We start from the raw sequence: 20,439 nt of genomic DNA on the forward strand, positions 1-20,439 counted from the left end.
CAAGACTTATAGCGATTGTTCCAGTGCTGTTATTAAAGCGCTGCACTAGTATACAACTACTTTGGACAACAGTATCAACATTACAGTACGGATGCGAAATGTAATTAAGTGTTACGTTGCCAGTGATTCCGCTATTGATAGGAATAGAAACGTTTGTGTCCAGAATTTTCTGACACCACAAAGCGAGAATCGAAAGCCGAGAACCGACATCGGATCTCGAGAACAGCAAGAACTCGTTAGAATCGATAACTTGGCAGTTCTCAGGTTGCGGTTTGTCCCTCAATAAACACAACAGTCAGCACATTTACAGTGATCTATTGCATGCATAGAGATTTGGGTGTATATCTGTATAGGCAGGTCGCTTTCGTGTAGATGGGCGTTAAGTGCTGTTAACTAATTAAAAGCAATTTGTTGATATCGAAATGAACGTTTCGAGGGTACCCGAGCAAAGATCTGCAAAGCAAAGATCAGTAGTGAGTTGAAGCTTGTGTGGCATTTTCTAGGTCGCCATTTTGTTTTTAGCGGAGGTGCAGCATATGTATATATTTTAAAGGAAAATCGTGTTATAGTGATTCGTCCCTAACTCTGGGTGTCAACAATAGAAAAAAAATGAGCTCTAATGGGACTAGTGAGACCCAAATAGTTCTGTATGGTTCGAGCGGTAGAAGTTCTTCCCATTCTAACCATTCACCCACTGGGAAGGACTCGAAAAAACGGGAGACCGAAGGTTAGTTTAATTAATGAAAATTTGGATTGTGAAGTCGAAGTATTGTTAGTTTTTTACTGCCGGTTTGGTGTAATATATACTTGTAATGAGGTTTTGATGAATTTTATTGGCATCTGTGACGTTGGAAGATATCGACTCGTAAGTTGGTTTGAGAGAGAAATAGTCAGTTCTTCAAATTAGGTTATGTTTACAGTTTTAAACATTTCATTGCACGACTCGCACGTCTTCATGTCACATAAAGTAACCGTTCAGGATTAAAGATGCATCTTAGATGAGGTAGTAAAGTAGAATGTGTACTCATTGACAGATTGCGTAAAGTCTTAGCTGTGATGCGTTGATCTACACTGAATTATTTTATTCGTTACATTTATCTGTCAGTCTTGTACACAGTAAAGGTTTTCTAAACGTTCCGTAAACAGTGGTAACATTACGTTTTGCCCCTCTGGTTAGGGTATTTCCTGTTGTCAACGTTTTTTGTTGCATGTAAATATTCAGGTGTGCCTCTCTACTTTTAAGTACTTCACTAGTTATGTAGGTCTACAGATGAAATTGTTTCATAATTTTGTGGTACTAATGTTGATATATTATCGCATGGCGTATTTTCGCAAAGTAATGATGATGGCCCACAGAATTCAAACAAAACACTGATACCCACACTTTTTTTAAAAATAAAAAAATAGAACACTCCTAACATTATAGTGAAGTATTATGTTCGTCATACCGAAGATGAAAGCCATAATCTTAATGTCTTTCCGCCCAAACCACCCAGCAAATGTGTTACATTTTCTTCTGTGCAGTGAATGTGGACACTCCATGTGTAACATCTGGCTGTAGTCAGCTATCAAGCTGCAAAATTATTGGTCCTGATAGTCTGTACCTATCCTCATTCCATTTGTTTAATTTTTCATGGAATCTTTCTCCCGGTTCCTCCCTCACAGACCTAGATTTTCTAGGGAGTCCAGAAAGTACAGCTTCATGCTCATTGAGACATTCAATACTTTGAAATTATCCAGCATGTTTCTTACTAATCATTGTGAGTTGCCGAGAAACTTCACAACTTGTTTAAAGGCTATCAAAGGTCTTTAAATTTGTTTCAGTCTGTCTTAATATATTTCACCTTTTGTTAGTTTTTAAATTTCGGAGCTGAACTTTCGCCTTGTGTAACAATGTAAGATTTTATGTGAAGTGGAGGCAGAGGTTGTTTGCGTCCACCTTTGGCTCGAATGGTATGATCTTCCAACAACTTTTGGTGCTCTAATTGGCTATATAGTTTTGATACCAGCACGTCTTTCGCATGACTGGCCTATATGCGTAGGTAGTAGGGGACCTTCCTTACATGTTTGATGTAAGACTCATGATGTGTCCTGATCCCCAACCTTGATGTGAAAGTACCCAAAATATACTTCTTTGACAAAGCTTTGCTGCCTTTTCAATATGTTGGCACAAATGTATCTGAATTGGTCAGGAGCATTAATATAACTTCCGGAAGGTAAGAAATTCACAAAAGTTGGCATCAGTCAGTTTGGTACTTGTTTCTGAAGTTGTGTGAAAAACAATATTTAAAACATGTAGATCCAAACATTACGGTATCATCAGTGTATTGTGGGCTATATAGTTAAACATCTATTTGTTGCAGGTTGCATTGCAAACCTTCACAGACCAATGCTGGCATTATTATAAAGATTAAAAAGCTATAATTTGCATAGCTCACAGACATTCTAAATTTGTCAGAATATTCACGTTCTAATTACTTTACACGAAATTAGCATCCAAAAATACTTCAGGAAACCCCTTTACCCTTAAGAAATCGATCTCACTTTTAGCCTATGTTATCTGATACACCAATCTAATTCTCAGCATTCTGCTCTCTCTTCTGTACTACACCCACGTTTCACTTCCATACAAGGCTGCTCTCCTGAAAAATACTTTCAGAATAGACATCTTAACATTTTTGAAATTTATATTTGATACTAACAAAATTTCTCTTTCAGAAACACTTTTTCCTGCTAGTGCCAGTTTTGTGCATCTTATATAATGTCTGCTTTCACCATTGTCTATTGTTCTACCCGCCAAGTAGTCTTATTTAATGAGGCAACCATACTTCCATTGCGCTTTTCATTTTTTGACAATCGTCAAATAACTTTTGAAGACACTATATGTCCCATTCAACTGATATTTCATGTTCTGTCTCTGGCATAAATACAGTATCTGCAAACATCAGAATTTATCTCCTTGAACTTTAGTTCCATTTCAAAATTGCTGGTTGTAGTTCTGTCTCTGGCATAAATACAGTATCTGCAAACATCAGAATTTATCTCCTTGAACTTTAGTTCCATTTCAAAATTGCTGGTTGGGATCCTTTTCTGCTTGCAGGTAGATAACATTGTGGATGTGCTACAGGCTTGTCTCAATTACTTCTCAACTTCTGCTTTCCTTTCAGATCATTTTGCTCTTATAACTGCCGTCTAGTTTGTGTGTAAATTATGGCTAAGAGTAACCTGTTGCTCTGTCTTTTAGCCTTTAGCTTCAAAGAGAGTATTCCAGTCAACATAGCAAAAAGCTTTCTATAAATATGCAAGTGCTATAAATGTAGATTTTTCCTATCCTCATATCTCATCTAAGATGCATCATTAGACAATATTGCTGTGAGTGTTGCTAAATTTTATTGGGTTCCTAATACATCTTTTTCAGGATCATCTTCTATCAGTTTTTTTCCATTATTGTGTAAATATTTCATGTCGTTATGACTTATGAAACTGATGGGTCTGTCACATTCATATCACCACACCTTGACTTCTTTTGAATTGGAATTGTTGCATTCTCCTTGAAGTGTAATAGCACTTAAAATTTTTCATATATGTTGCATAGCAGTTGTAGTAGTTTTGCCATGGAATAGTCTAGCAGAATCTCAATAATTCAAATGGAATTTAATCTGCTCCGTATGGCTTCTTCCCACTTCGGTCACAGATGATTTGTACGTTTCATCAGTTTATGGTTCACACTTATGAAAATCATAATCTCCAGAATGCTCATGCTTTTTATCTGCTTGCTGCCATGCCTTATGCTTATACTGGTTGGTAACCATCTTACAGTTTCTGAAATGCATATCCCCCACTCTCTCCCCTTCTCTGGATCACTGAAAGTAGTGTCAAGGCACCTGAAAGGCTTTTTTTTTCCATTTGAAGTTACCTTGCAGCTGTTCATTTTCTGCTTGGTGAAACTTCTTTTTCAGCTTCTAGAGTGTTTCTTTCATGTTGTGAGGTCTGGCACTCCCATTGTGCTTCTTCATTCCTAGTCTCTGCTGTATCTCCAACAGTTTCATGTCCTTTCTTCACTGTCTGAGAGCTCTGAAAGCTCACTGTCATTGAGTTCTTATAGAATCTTCTCGGTTTCCTTGATGGAAAGTTTCACCATATTAGTCTGAAAAACAGTAGTATTTATTGAAATGAGCTATGTGAGGCATGAAAATAATTGGAATATCCATCAAATAAATTAAGAATGATAAGATTCCAAAATAAATTCAACTGAACACAAAAAATGGTATCTACAAAAATGAGAATGTCCATGCAGCATGAACGCGCAACGCCACAGTGGTGTCAAGTGACAACCAGATTTGTAAAAATGTCACTAACAATGTAACAAAAAAGTTCACCAAAATAATACACACACAGTAACCATACCTTTAACAAACTTGTAACAACTTTGTCTTCTATAAATTTTTGACAGGCTCGAAACAGAAAGGAAATGGTGTCAAGTGCATTCCACACACCACAGCACATGTAACAGCACAACAAACGTTCGACTGTTGACTTCCCTATTTAAAGCAGACGAAAGTGCTCCATGTGGCACACGCTTTACTAGATTGTTGTCATCCACCACCAGCATGACAAAATGCACACATTCTGTTTTTCCACTCTGGAAACATGATGGTGTCAATCGACAACATGATGCACGAAACAATTAGCAAGTAGCATACTGCCCCAACACAGTATATTAAAAAAATCTGCATTGTTTTGAGGTATAAATGTCAAAGGTTAAGGTCAATGACCTGAATGTAAAATTCTTAGAAACCTGCCATGTTGCATATCAGTGTAAAGCTTTACTTGTTAACTTTTCAGTGTCAAAATTTCCATTGCTATATTCAGATTAGAACCAAAATTATAGCCATTTATGTTGAGACACGCACGTAAATTTCACACAATCCCCAAACTTCGTAGACCTGTAACTTTCTTCACAGTTGTCATATACCTCTCCTCCAGATTGGTAGTTTTGTGTCTTATTTGGATCATTGGATACTCCAAATTTTAGAGAGATCCGACTGGGTTGGGTTGAGTGTTGCATCGAACTGACGTGGAGTTATCACCATATATGTGAGCAGTTTTGTTCAGGCTCTGTGCTAACCCCAGGTCTGCACGGATTTGTGGTCTACCCACAAAGATTTGTTTGCTCATATGCGATTTGTGCAAACAAATCTTAGTGTGTTGATTGATCTTACTGTTAACCTTAGTTTTGCTATATACTTTTTTTTTCTTCTTCATGTGTAGTTGCTTTTTACTGCAGATTTTATATTTATGTTAAAAAAAATGTGTATAATCTGTTAGGCATTAGGCATTTTGAAATTGATGTTATCCATTTCACTCGTAATCATGAAGTGAAGTGATCTGCTGATAAAACATCAGATATACTTGGTGGTTTACACCAGCAACTAGTATTGGACATCTTTAACAAATGAGAAGAGAGAGATGCTTGGTTTCTAACATAAGTATTTAGTGAAAATAATGTATGAATAATAATTTCATATATTCTTAACAAGAGGAACATCAGTATAAAGAGTGAGTAATTGTGATTCCTTAAACATGGTGTATGTGATACGTGCACTTCGAGTACCTTTTGTTTTTTGCAAAAAGGATTTGTTCCAATTATGCATTTTGTAATTGATACCATTCAGCAAGTTTTGTAGCATGTGAAGTTTCAGAAGCTGATAGTGAAAACCATTACAAAACAGATATTTCTTTGTAGCTGAAAAGGAAGAGCGGCGAAAGAGGCGCAGGTCCAGATGGGGAGGTGATGAGAAAGAGAAGACGTTTATTCCGGGAATGCCAACTGTTCTTCCCACAAACCTGAGTAAGCAGCAGGAACAGGCATATTTAGGTGAGTTTTGTATAAAACATTATGGGTTAATTAATTGTTGTTCTGATACAGGTTTATATATTAACAATTTTGGCTACGTGTGATACCAGTGAAAAAATATGATAGGTGATTTGATTATGTATTTTTCTGTGTTACTGAATATTCATATATTCTTACAGGTAAATGGGTTCATACTATGGGTGATTGATCTTTGTAATTTTTTTTTTTTCTTGATTCCATAGGTAACTAGAAAGGGATCAGGATTTGATGTCATAATTTTCTCCAATATCTTTGACCAAGTGAGGTTGGACGTATAATACTTTGCAGTGTTCATTGTAATACCAAATTCAGTATGTTCTAACAATAATGACAATTATTTTTTGCAGTTTTATTGAGCCTGTTCATAAACCAAATTGCTCACTGGTGAAGATTAAATTGCTGTATGACAATAAATTATTGCAAGCATCATCACTCTTATTTTCACACTGCACAGTTTATGTATATGTAGGGTCACATACCGACCCTGTAATTGGGAGGGGGGATGATTTTCTTGGAGTAATCACATTTTTAATTGGGTAGTGGCCCATTATTTATTCCTGTTGTTTCATCGATGAAAATATTTCATTTTTTGTATCTGAGAAACATCACTTTATATACTTCAAATGTAAAAATTGTTAATTATTTCTAGTTTAAGATAAAAGTTTATATGTTTTCTATTTGTTATGACTAATTTCTTTTATGCATTCCGTATGAAAGCTGTCTGTAGTTGACTTATCAGACTAGTCTTAGAAGGTGATATATACCAAATTTTTTCATTCTTATCAAGTATTTACTGTAACTTTCTAATTTTTGGGCTTTGTGCCCTTTTCTAACCCATTAAATTTCAGTTCAGCTCCAGATTGAAGAAATCAGCAGGAAACTGCGCACTGGCGATTTAGGGATACCAGTTAACCCAGAAGAAAGGTGTGCTTCATGAAAAATAACCACTTCTATTCAGCTTAGCATCATCTTGAAGAAGTCTTATCTGCCATCCTATCATTACTTCTATCATGGGCTTTGTATTGGTTTGGAAACTTAAATATTTTTTTTACAAGGATGGACATTTCAGGTTGGATGACTACGGTTTGAAACAGCTGATAACTAGCTTAAATTTTATTGAGAGTTTAATCAGTTATCAGGTCTTAGTTTGAATTGCAGGATACTAAGAAGTAAAAAAATTGAATGTAGATCATTGTTCTGAAATATTTATATTCATATTAATTTTGTTGTGTCCAGTTGAGGCATAAGTCACATCTGAAATTGTGACTTGAAAGTAGTCATATTAAACAAATTTCATGCAGACTTTGCAGTGGCTTCTGTTTATTTCTGAGTTTGCTATTTTTTACAACCAATGAATGCCAATAAGTGGAACACTTCTTCAGCTTCCACTGCACTACACCTACAACATGTTTGTAACTTAAACTTTTTTTGTTTTGGGATATGACATTCATTCCAAGTATTCGCTGTAAACACTACCATAGCAAGAAATGTAGGCATAGCACTTTACTCTTACTGATGTAACCTGTAATTTGCATGCTTTGGATGTTTGACTTACTATAGACAAATGATCCAATTGTTCAAATTTTCCTTTTTTTTTGTTATTTCACTGTCATTTGATAGTCCATACAAGTCTCGTTTAAGTAACCTACCATTAGCCACTGCATTTCCTGCAGAAATTTTTAATACTTTTGTCCTGGGTGTGAACAGTGATGTGATAATTTGATAAAGTTATCCTTAAACACAACTTTCATTATAACAAGAATTAATCTGTCAGCCTACAAGCAGGGTTTACTGGAGGTAAATGCAAAAAATCATTTTAGGTATTTAGGCTTAACATAAGTTTATTGAGAAACTTCCACAGCAGTATGTGTTTTCGCGCACAACCTCCCTTTGTCTAAGGTATCCAGTTCTTGCAAGAAGATTGTGTTGATACGGAGAATATTTTGATACTGTCTCCTTGCACTGGTATGTGCTCAATAGAACTTGAAATAAGACTTATCTGCAGTCACTGGAGATTTATGAAAAAACATTTTAGCTGAATGACATTAAGAGACATAATGTAAGTTTTGGTCCTGGAATCTCTTACAATTGTCAGGCAAATATATTCTCAATTTATAAATACAGGGTGATTCAAAAAGACTACCACAACTTTAAAAATGTGTATTTAATGAAAGAAACATAATGTAACCTTCTGTTATACATCATTACAAAGAGTATTTAAAAAGTTTTTTTTCACTCAAAAACAAGTTCAGAGATGTTCAATACACACGAGCAATATCAACCCGATACTCCAACTCGTTCCACACTCTCTGTAGCATATCAGGCGTAACAGTTTGGATAGCTGCTGTTATTTCTCGTTTCAAATCATCAATGGTGGCTGGGAGAGGTGGCCGAAACACCATATCCTTAACATACCCCCATAAGAAAAAATCACAGGGGGTAAGATCAGGGCTTCTTGGAGGCCAGTGATGAAGTGCTCTGTCACGGGCTGCCTGGCGGCCGATCCATCGCCTCGGGTAGTTGACGTTCAGGTAGTTACGGACAGATAAGTGCCAATGTGGTGGCGCTCCATCCTGTTGAAATATGAATTGTTGTGCTGCTTGTTCGAGCTGAGGCAACAGCCAATTCTCTAACATCTCCAGATACTGTAGTCCAGTTACAGTAGCACCTTCGAAGAAAAAGGGACCAAAAACATTATTGGCTGAAATGGCACAGAAAACGTTCACCTTAGGCGAGTCACGTTCATACTGAGTTGTTTCCCGCGGATTCTCAGTGCCCCATATACAGACATTGTGACGGTTGACTTTCCCGTTAGTGTGGAAAGTTGCTTCATCACTAAACACAATCTTTGAAACGAAAGATTCATCTATTTCCATTTGAGCAAGGATAAAATCGCAGAAATCGATTCTTTTAATCTTATCAGCTGCAGACAGTGCTTGAACCAATTTCAGACGATAAGGTTTCACAACTAACCTTTTTCGTAGGACTCTCCATACAGTTGATTGTGGAATTTGCAGCTGTCTGCTAGCTCTGCGAGTCGATTTTCCTGGGCTGCGAACAAATGCTTGCTGGATGCGTGCTACATTTTCATCACTCGTTCTCGGCTGTCCAGAACTTTTCCCTTTGCACAAACACCCATTCTCTGTAAACTGTTTATACCAACGTTTAATACACCACCTATCAGGAGGTTTAACACCATACTTCGTTCGAAATGCATGCTGAACAACTGTCGTCGATTCACTTCTGCCGTACTCAATAACACAAAAAGCTTTGTTGAGCGGTCGCCATCTTAGCATCAACTGACGCTGACGCCTAGTCAACAGCGCCTCAAGCAAACAAATGTAAAACTAAATGAAACTTTATAGCTCCCTTAATTCGCCGACAGATAGTGCTTAGCTCTGCCTTTTGTCGTTGCAGAGTTTTAAATTTCTAAAGTTGTGGTATTCTTTTTGAATCACCCTGTATAATGCAAATGTGGCATCAACAAGAATGAAAATATTAAAGTTCTACCCCGAAGTAGTTACTGTTGATAATTTCTGCATTCTGGAATGAATCAACAGATGGTGAAGTTTAAATCAAAGTAGCTGCTCTATGGGCACCCATTGTTCATAATTTCCAGAGACACTGGCTACAGCCTTGAAAACTAGTACACCAGTGGAACAATAATAAACATAGTTAATTTAAATTTGTGTAGTGCAGTAGTGAACATAATTTTCAGTATTGCTTGGTTATAGTTCATTACAAAGAGTTCATCATTATATTAATCCTGCAATTCAGACACCAATGTTTTTGCTGTGTTGCATAAATGCAGTTACATGTATGTCATGCAGTTCTTTTAATTCTATTGTAGTTCAGTAATATGTTGCAATTTCTTAACTTTCAACAGCATAATTTTAAAGTTAACTGATTTGTACTGTCAAAGTATCTTGGAAGATTTCTCTGTTGCATCGCCTTGGTTGGTGTTCTGTTGATAAATGGTATACACAAGGGAAAGGAAAGGAATCTGATTGATTTAATAGACATTTCTTTACTAAATTTCGTATTTTGAAGTTGGATACGTTTGTAAAATTAATTCCTTGCTTAGTGCTTTTGAAGAACAACTACTGACAGTAGCTGCTACACGAAAATCCTGATTCATGTTTGTTTTTTATTTGGTGAAAGGCATACATTTGGTTTTGAAGCAACTCTTTGTAGGTTGGAAAATAAAGAGAAAATTGAGTGACAACATTGCCCAACTTGGTTGCCATGCACTTTTTGTTCTAATAACTAAGTAGCAAGTTCTAGTATTTACATAATGCCATGCAAGAGAGATTGTTGCAGTTTTTAGGGCATAATGATAATACCCAAAATATTTGTTAAACTACTTTGTCCTAGTTTCTTTACACATATAGTGTGTGACATGTAGTATCAGACTTTTTGCCAGAATTTTTGTCTTTCACTGAAATGTAGCAAAACACATATGAAAGCATCTTCCTGTGAGAATTTTTCTTATTTGAATTTGTTGAAATTGTCACAAGGCATTTGAGAATGCTGAATGGATTTTAATTCAGCAGATTGAGGAATACTTGGCTGTTGCTTGCGTTAACTCCTGTTTGATGTGGTTTTATATGCAGATTGCTCCAAGAACATTTTCAAAGAGACTTGACTAGTTACATTGCACTTAGGATTCTCTGAAATATTCTTTGTCACTACATTTGTCAGTTTGTATAGTTTTCTAATAAGAAATGTACTGGGGAAGAGTGGCATCCAAGATGTATGTCTCTTTTAAAGACACACACATGATAGGCCACCCACATGAAAAGATGATGATAAAGTGTGGAGTAGAACACAATCAGTGTGTTAGGGCTACCATTGTTGTTTTCTCCTCACAGTCAGGAAAGTATGGGTTACATAGTTTATTAATTTTGCCCTTGTAATTTGTGTGGGGCATCGGATTTGGAAAAATGTCTTACCATAGTAGTGTAGGTATCTGAATACTGTTTTTATTTTTAGTGTATTCATGTTTTTTATTTTAAAAAACTTAAGAGCACAAACTGATAACTTTCTCTACATTCTTACAGATGATGGTTGCACAGGCCATTTTTGGCAAGGGCATTCTAGGCTTAATAACCACTATCTTAAAGTAAGATGGATGGGAGCTTCACATTTCATAACTGCTGACCTAAAGAATAGAAGGTTGCTTTAATCAGTTTTCATTTCAGACTGCAGAACCTGTGGTGCCAAAATTAGTCTTCAAACACATTAAAATACCTCACTTACTGATTTTCTGATATCAGTAGGCTCCATAGCATCCATTTGTATGGTTCATCTTTGTATGGTCCGGACATTGTAATTAACTAATAATGTGGTCACAAATTGTGCTTTATCAATGAAATTGAAAATGATTTTTACTTCTGCGATGCAGTAAGAAAGTATGACCGTTCTTACTGCATTTGCATTTGTGATTAAATTGGTGACTGAATAGCAAATCAGTAACTTCAGGCAAAAGTGAATTAATGAGGGAAAGTAAATTCTTCATAATATTTCCACTTTTCTTTTGCAGCTTTTTATTTAAGCAATAATATTTTAGTAAATCGATGATACTTTCTTTCAGGAAGTCACTCCCTTTTAATCAAGAGTGGTTTTGTTTTTAGATTTACGTTTCCATCTAGCTTTCAGATACCATGTGTTACAATTTTTTTTTTTTCATTTCTTTACAACCAGCTTGTTAATTTAGGCAGTAATTTTCCTGATTTGACAGGTTAAGGATGCTGGAAATGTCCTCAATAAACCAAAACTTCATTATTATCAGTAGGGGTTTTTAAATGGATAGGGTGACTGGAAACCCAACTCAAATTTCATTTTCAAATTTGGTTTTCATACCATCACTCATATAAATAGTCAGGTATTCTCTTATTTTGTGTAAAATAATTTCTTGCTCCTTTTGTATCTTATAAAGTTATTTGATTAGCCATTTCCATATGTGGTTTTTGTAATTTATTTTTGCTTTTGCATCTTTCTTTAAATGTTCTTTTAAGTAATTTTGTCACATCTACCTGCTTTCTAGCATTTGCTTTCTGCCTGAAGAACAAATTCTGTGCATGATGACCCTGAATGGAGTTCATAGATGTGAAAATATAATTTTATTACTTTCTCCCTGTGAGTGTTCCTAGCTCAGAGCCAGAGAGGGGTGATGTTGGGAGGTGGAGTGAAGTGCTTCACTAGCACTCATTTCACAGGGCCCTGCACTACAGTTTTCCAGTATTTGGTAAACTGGTAATGTGACTGTGCACATTGTACTGTCTGCAAGTATTGAGATGCAGTAAGCCAGAACTTTGGCTGAGCTGAAGCTACTACAGAATCATAAAATGTAAAGACATTAAAGCTATTTTCATTAATTTGAGTTCCATAGTAAGGGGGAAAGCATTAAATACAGGCACAAACTGGATTTTAATATGCAGTGTAGGATTGTGACATGAAAGCACAAAGAATGAAATATAATGAAAGCAAAACATTTTTTCATTGTATATGATAAAATGCATATTCATTAATTTCAGTATTCAAGTCTCCCATTACTGTGCTATTGAGTTCAGTGCCGTGAGTTTTCTTCCTAAATCTGTTTAATCATATTTGACATTTCAGCAACTATGAACAAGTGTTATTGCTGCTTCACTTGAGTTATTTTTTGTGATTTATTCCACTGCAGCCTGTTAAATACATTTAGGTTCTCTCTTTACTGCAAAGGATGCTTAAGGAGAATAGAGGATTAATTGAACCAACCAGAGTAAATCTCATTGTCCATTCCACAAATTCACACCATGCTACTACAATTAATTATAAGGTACCTTTCTTGACATTTCACTTTCTGGGGAACCATTATGAATGGGCTTCTTGCCAATGCACACTGCAGTGAGTGTAGTGAATCAATCTGCTACCCCTCTTGATTAAATGTGTTACAAATGACTCGAAGTGTGTCTAATTTCTAAATCATATCAACTATAGGACTATGCCACCACATAATCAACGACCAACTGGTTGTGTTGACCCTAGGCTCTGAAATTCAAAAGCATTTGGGAGTCTGGTCAGAGATTGCTGTGAGGATAACCATGCCAAGGCCGGAGACTGTTAATGTGCTCTCCCAGAATTATCTGTATCTGAAAGTCTGGTTTAATGTACAGAGGGTAGAGAGGCACAACTGATGCTTGTGAGTTTGTGAGGCTTTGTTATTCTGACCTGCATGAAAGAATATTGGGAGTAAGGAACTCTGGTAATGACTTCAGACCATATGGTACACCCACCTCTCCCTGTACCTTGCTGCACAAGGTTTTACAAAATAGATGACATCAACCACAGAATTATAAATGCTTCTACTACTATACAAGGTACGTTCAAAAAGTGAGGTGGTTTTATGTTTTCATGAAAAAAATATTTATTGATTATTCTTGTTGTCTCCTTCAAAGTAATTCCCCTCAGATACAATACATTTGTGCCAACACTTCTTCCAATCCTCGAAGCACTTCTCGTAAGCACTTCTTGGTACATCCTTCAGTACATCCAGTGATGCAGTTTTTATTTCCTCAGTCATTGAAAATCTCTGTCCTTTCATAGGTGTCTTCAGTTTTCGGAACAGGAAAAAGTAGCAGGGGGCCAAATCCTGTGAATATGGTGGCTGTGGAATGATTGTCATGTTTTTTGGCCAAAAATCTCTCACAAGCAATGATGAATGAGCTGGTGCATTGTCATGATGTAAAAGCCGTGAAATGTTTTTCCATGATTTTGGACTTTTTTTGCATATTGCTTATTGCAAACGGTTCATAATGTCAAGGTAATACTCCTTATTGACCGTACAACATCAAGGCAAAAATTCATGATGTTCTACACCATGGTAATTGGAAAAAAAAACAGTGACCAAAACTTTGACATTTGATCGAACTTGGTATGCTTTTTTCAGTCTTGGCTCCCTAGGATGCTTCCATTGGGACAATTGGGCTTTGGTTTCGACGTCATAACCGTCAACCCATGTTTCGTAACCAGTTATGATCCTTTTGAGCAAATCAGGTTCATCATTGACGTCTTTCAAGAAGTCCTGAGCGACGCTCACGTGACGGCTCTCCTGATCAAAATTGCAAAGTTTTGGAACCAACTTTTCCAAAACAATTTTCTTAACAGCAGCTTAGATGTTATCATCTGTTGTTGATGTGCTGGGGCACCCAGAGTGAGGTTCGTCATTGTCATCTTCTCGGCCACCTTGGAAGAGTTTGTACGACTTGTAAACATATTTTTTTTTTTACTGAGAGCAGACTCACTGTATGCCACTGTCAACATTTCAAGTGTTTTAGACCACGTGATTCCATTTCTCACACACAATTTGAAAAAAATTCGTTGTTTTATTTTTTATAATAATCGAAAATTGCCGAGCACGCTAAAACATTCCGGAGGTGTTCTATAGGATTCAGGTCAGGACTCTGTGCAGGCCAGTCCATTACAGGGATGTTATTGTCGTGCATCCACTCCGCCGCAGGCCGTGCATTATGAACAGGTGCTTGATCATGTTGATGCAATCACCATACTCGAATTACTCTTCTACAGTGGAAAACAAGAAGGCACTGTGTTTAATTCATTTTGGAAATCTAGAAATGAGGAATCTGTCCGCTAGCTCCTCACCCCTCCCCCCTCCTCTGCCTCCTCACCCCTCCCCCCTCCTCTGCCTCCTCACCCCTCCCCCCTCCTCTGCCTCCTCCCCCCTCCCCCCTCCTCTGCCTCCTCACCCCTCCCCCCTCCTCTGCCTCCTCACCCCTCCCCCCTCCTCTGCCTCCTCACCCCTCCCCCCTCCTCTGCCTCCTCACCCCTCCCCCCTCCTCTGCCTCCTCACCCCTCCCCCCTCCTCTGCCTCCTCACCCCTCCCCCCTCCTCTGCCTCCTCACCCCTCCCCCCTCCTCTGCCTCCTCACCCCTCCCCCCTCCTCTGCCTCCTCACCCCTCCCCCCTCCTCTGCCTCCTCGCCCCTCCCCCCTCCTCTGCCTCCTCGCCCCTCCCCCCTCCTCTGCCTCCTCGCCCCTCCCCCCTCCTCTGCCTCCTCGCCCCTCCCCCCTCCTCTGCCTCCTCGCCCCTCCCCCCTCCTCTGCCTCCTCGCCCCTCCCCCCTCCTCTGCCACCTCGCCCCTCCCCCCTCCTCTGCCACCTCGCCCCTCCCCCCTCCTCTGCCACCTCGCCCCTCCCCCCTCCTCTGCCACCTCGCCCCTCCCCCCTCCTCTGCCACCTCGCCCCTCCCCCCTCCTCTGCCACCTCGCCCCTCCCCCCTCCTCTGCCACCTCGCCCCTCCCCCCTCCTCTGCCACCTCGCCCCTCCCCCCTCCTCTGCCACCTCGCCCCTCCCCCCTCCTCTGCCACCTCGCCCCTCCCCCCTCCTCTGCCACCTCGCCCCTCCCCCCTCCTCTGCCACCTCGCCCCTCCCCCCTCCTCTGCCACCTCGCCCCTCCCCCCTCCTCTGCCACCTCGCCCCTCCCCGCTCCTCTGCCACCTCGCCCCTCCCCGCTCCTCTGCCACCTCGCCCCTCCCCGCTCCTCTGCCACCTCGCCCCTCCCCGCTCCTCTGCCACCTCGCCCCTCCCCGCTCCTCTGCCACCTCGCCCCTCCCCGCTCCTCTGCCACCTCGCCCCTCCCCGCTCCTCTGCCACCTCGCCCCTCCCCGCTCCTCTGCCACCTCGCCCCTCCCCGCTCCTCTGCCTCCTCGCCCCTCCCCGCTCCTCTGCCTCCTCGCCCCTCCCCGCTCCTCTGCCTCCTCGCCCCTCCCCGCTCCTCTGCCTCCTCGCCCCTCCCCGCTCCTCTGCCTCCTCGCCCCTCCCCGCTCCTCTGCCTCCTCGCCCCTCCCCGCTCCTCTGCCTCCTCGCCCCTCCCCGCTCCTCTGCCTCCTCGCCCCTCCCCGCTCCTCTGCCTCCTCGCCCCTCCCCGCTCCTCTGCCTCCTCGCCCCTCCCCGCTCCTCTGCCTCCTCGCCCCTCCCCGCTCCTCTGCCTCCTCGCCCCTCCCCGCTCCTCTGCCTCCTCGCCCCTCCCCGCTCCTCTGCCTCCTCGCCCCTCCCCGCTCCTCTGCCTCCTCGCCCCTCCCCGCTCCTCTGCCTCCTCGCCCCTCCCCGCTCCTCTGCCTCCTCGCCCCTCCCCGCTCCTCTGCCTCCTCGCCCCTCCCCGCTCCTCTGCCTCCTCGCCCCTCCCCGCTCCTCTGCCTCCTCGCCCCTCCCCGCTCCTCTGCCTCCTCGCCCCTCCCCGCTCCTCTGCCTCCTCGCCCTCCCCCCTCCCCGCTCCTCTGCCTCCTCGCCCTCCCCCCTCCCCGCTCCTCTGCCTCCTCGCCCTCCCCCCTCCCCGCTCCTCTGCCTCCTCGCCCTCCCCCCTCCCCGCTCCTCTGCCTCCTCGCCCTCCCCCCTCCCCGCTCCTCTGCCTCCTCGCCCTCCCCCCTCCCCGCTCCTCTGCCTCCTCGCCCTCCCCCCTCCCCGCTCCTCTGCCTCCTCGCCCTCCCCCCTCCCCGCTCCTCTGCCTCCTCGCCCTCCCCCCTCCCCGCTCCTCTGCCTCCTCGCCCTCCCCCCTCCCCGCTCCTCTGCCTCCTCGCCCTCCCCCCTCCCCGCTCCTCTGCCTCCTCGCCCTCCCCCCTCCCCGCTCCTCTGCCTCCTCGCCCTCCCCCCTCCCCGCTCCTCTGCCTCCTCGCCCTCCCCCCTCCCCGCTCCTCTGCCTCCTCGCCCTCCCCCCTCCCCGCTCCTCTGCCTCCTCGCCCTCCCCCCTCCCCGCTCCTCTGCCTCCTCGCCCTCCCCCCTCCCCGCTCCTCTGCCTCCTCGCCCTCCCCCCTCCCCGCTCCTCTGCCTCCTCGCCCTCCCCCCTCCCCGCTCCTCTGCCTCCTCGCCCTCCCCCCTCCCCGCTCCTCTGCCTCCTCGCCCTCCCCCCTCCCCGCTCCTCTGCCTCCTCGCCCTCCCCCCTCCCCGCTCCTCTGCCTCCTCGCCCTCCCCGCTCCTCTGCCTCCTCGCCCCTCCCCCCTCCCCGCTCCTCTGCCTCCTCGCCCCTCCCCCCTCCCCGCTCCTCTGCCTCCTCGCCCCTCCCCCCTCCCCGCTCCTCTGCCTCCTCGCCCCTCCCCCCTCCCCGCTCCTCTGCCTCCTCGCCACTCCCCCTCCCCGCTCCTCTGCCTCCTCGCCACTCCCCCTCCCCGCTCCTCTGCCTCCTCGCCCCTCCCCCTCCCCGCTCCTCTGCCTCCTCGCCCCTCCCCCTCCCCGCTCCTCTGCCTCCTCGCCCCTCCCCCTCCCCGCTCCTCTGCCTCCTCGCCCCTCCCCCCTCCTCTGCCTCCTCGCCCCTCCCCCCTCCTCTGCCTCCTCGCCCCTCCCCCCTCCTCTGCCTCCTCGCCCCTCCCCCCTCCTCTGCCTCCTCGCCCCTCCTCTGCCTCCTCGCCCCTCCTCTGCCTCCTCGCCCCTCCTCTGCCTCCTCGCCCCTCCTCTGCCTCCTCGCCCCTCCTCGCCCCTCCTCGCCCCTCCTCGCCCCTCCTCGCCCCTCCTCGCCCCTCCTCGCCACTCCTCGCCACTCCTCGCCCCTCCTCGCCACTCCTCGCCCCTCCTCGCCACTCCTCGCCCCTCCTCGCCCCTCCTCGCCACTCCTCGCCACTCCTCGCCACTCCTCGCCACTCCTCGCCCCTCCTCGCCACTCCTCGCGCCTCCTCGCCACTCCTCGCGCCTCCTCGCCACTCCTCGCGCCTCCTCGCCACTCCTCGCGCCTCCTCGCCACTCCTCGCGCCTCCTCGCCACTCCTCGCGCCTCCTCGCCACTCCTCGCGCCTCCTCGCCACTCCTCGTGCCTCCTCGCCACTCCTCGTGCCTCCTCGCCACTCCTCTGCCTCCTCGCCCCTCCCCCCTCCTCTGCCTCCTCGCCACTCCTCTGCCTCCTCGCCCCTCCCCCCTCCTCTGCCTCCTCGCCCATCTCCGCCCCCCCCCCCCCGGCTCGCTCCCGCCTCGCCCCATCCCCGCCCCCCCCCCCACCCCGGCTCGCTCCCGCCTCGCCCCATCCCCGCCCCCCCCCCCACCCCGGCTCGCTCCCGCCTCGCCCCATCCCCGCCCCCCCCCCCACCCCGGCTCGCTCCCGCCTCGCCCCATCCCCGCCCCCCCCCCACCCCGGCTCGCTCCCGCCTCGCCCCATCCCCGCCCCCCCCCACCCCGGCTCGCTCCCGCCTCGCCCCATCCCCCCCCCCCACCCCGGCCCGCTTTCGCCTCGCCCCATCTGGGGCCGCCCCATCCCCCCCCACCCCGGCTCGCCCACGCCTCGCCCCATCCCCCCCACCCCGGTCCGCTTTCGCCTCGCCCCATCTGGGGCCGCCCCATCCCCCCGGCCTCGATCGCGCCTCACCCCATCCTTCCCCCCCCCCCCCCCCCCCCCCCCGAGCTTGCACACGCCTCGCCCCAATTCACACCCCCCCCCTTCCCCGAGCTCGAGTTCTTCAGCCTCAGTTTTCATCATTGAGCTCTGACTGTGTGTAATGCCCAAATAGTGGTATTATAAACTTTGATTAGAACATGATTTTTAGCAACGTTTCAAAAAATTAGAATAACTAGAATAATACCAGTGATTTTAGTATTCAACCACTTGTCCCTTTCAAGAAAAGCAACAGTGGCTGGACTATGTTTCCTTTTATTTGACTATTTGATTTAATATTTTGATTCTGTGCATCTTGAAACCGAGGAAGTCACAATATTAGGTTTCTGCATTTATTACAGGAAATAATGGGAATTAAAAAAAGTTAGGTTATTTCAGAAAGTGGTTATTTTGAGCAGTTTTAACAGCCAGGTTAAAGTGGTGTTGAAAAAACCTGATAACTGAAAACTGGTTGTTTCAGCAGTAACCACCACCCCTATTCAGTGCAGGACTTCTTCATTAGTGACCTGAACTACACACTGTCTTCAGCATTCTTCTGTAGTACCACTTTTCAGAAGCTTCTCTTTTTGTCTGTACTGATTATTGTCAGTGTTTTGCTCCCACATATACCTATACCCTTGAAAAAACCTTTCAGAAAATATTTGTAACACTTTAATTTGCATTGGATGTTCACAGATCTCTTCAGAAGAGCTTTTCTTGATGTTACCAGTCTGTGTGTTAAATCTTCATTATTTCTGCTATCATCAGTTATTTTGCAGTCCAACTAGCAACAGTCATCTACTGTGTTTAGAATTTCATTTCCTGATCTGTTTCCTCCCTCTCACAATTAGATTACTCTCCACTGCTGGTAATTTGCTTTTATTGATTTTCATCTTGTAGCCAGTTTTCAGATCCTTTTCATATTTTGGTATGAAGGGCCTGCATTATTTCTAAGATATTATTATCATTAATCACATTTCCGTAAGTCACTTCCATCTCCTTAAGTTCAGTGCATCATTGAATGAGATGGCGAGAAGGGTTTTTGTAATTATAACATAAACTGATAGGTAACCATGTAAAGATACACAACTTTATTCGGAACATCCATGTTATAAGTAAACAACTTCTTGTAATTTGAAGCAATGTAATAAAGTTGCACAGAAATCTTCTTTCATTAACTAGTAACTTAGGTAATCAAGGTACAAGCAACACTATAGCCTTTACTTACTTTATTTTACCTATAAGTTATGATCTGTTTTGTGGTCGTGTTGTCACCAGTGTGCTCAGGATTGTATGAAACTGCTCATTATAACATGTTTTAAAAACTATACATCTCATTGAACAACATAATATCCTCATCAACACAAACCTTGCTGACTTCTTTTTCCTATAGTTACATTGAAACTATTACATATTGCAGTAGTGTCTCCCTTACTTCACATAAAATTGAGCAAATGAATAAAAAATCAGATGTCATTACTGTGTAATTTTGTCCATTGGAAAGTTGTTGGCTTGTGTTCCTCACTTGAATCTCTTTGTATTCTTCTTAATTCTTCTGTGATTTACCACAAATCCCCCCATGGCAAATATGCAGAGGAAAAATTGATGAAGTTCACTGCCACATCATCAAACTTCTAACATATTGCTGTTTGTGAGATGTAAAAACATAAGGAAATGAAATGGTAGGAAGTGTTTGAAAATTTCGGATTATACTGGCAGAAATAAAACTAGTAGATACATTTTTGTGGTTAATTTATATTAGTGTGTCCACCATTAGAGATTGATTTTTAAGCATGCAGTCCCTGTTGATGAAACTCATAGGATAAGTCACTTCTGCACAAATTTTCTACATATGCTTCACTTTTATTTAGGATTGATTGCCGAGAATGCATGTATTGATTATTGGATTAATTTCATTTAATCCTTAAAAATTATTTTAAAAAGAAGAGAGATGATGGCTACATTAGAGACAAAAAAAAATTAGGGAGAGTAAGTTTTGGCATTCATCTTATTACTTAGGGAGTGACGAAAATGCTCTGTGTAACTTTTTGTAGTAAAGGAATTTTTGGTCCATCTCCTGCATTTCCATTATGTCTCAGGTGTGCTATACTTCTCCTTTGCAGATGAAACTGTTGAGTCAATGGTTAAAATACTTGCATAAATTCTGAGTAGAAGACATTTCCAGTCAGGCGCC

The 20,439-nt window shown here is 43.7% G+C and overlaps 1 protein-coding gene across 1 annotated transcript in view; it reads left to right on the forward strand.

Moving 5' to 3' along the window:
* The first annotated feature begins 458 nt into the window (after positions 1-458).
* The window catches only part of LOC124610535 (splicing factor 1-like), a 38,483-nt gene continuing 18,502 nt past the window's right edge, over positions 459-20,439 (forward strand). The window contains exons 1-3 of the mRNA XM_047140166.1: positions 459-727; positions 5,747-5,878; positions 6,745-6,820. Of these exons, the coding sequence (XP_046996122.1) occupies positions 610-727; positions 5,747-5,878; positions 6,745-6,820 (326 nt within the window). The 5' untranslated portion in view covers positions 459-609. The remainder of the gene's footprint in view (positions 728-5,746; positions 5,879-6,744; positions 6,821-20,439) is intronic.

The sequence above is a fragment of the Schistocerca americana genome, chromosome 1, assembly GCF_021461395.2.
Source record: "Schistocerca americana isolate TAMUIC-IGC-003095 chromosome 1, iqSchAmer2.1, whole genome shotgun sequence".
Taxonomy (NCBI): Eukaryota; Metazoa; Arthropoda; class Insecta; order Orthoptera; family Acrididae; genus Schistocerca; species Schistocerca americana.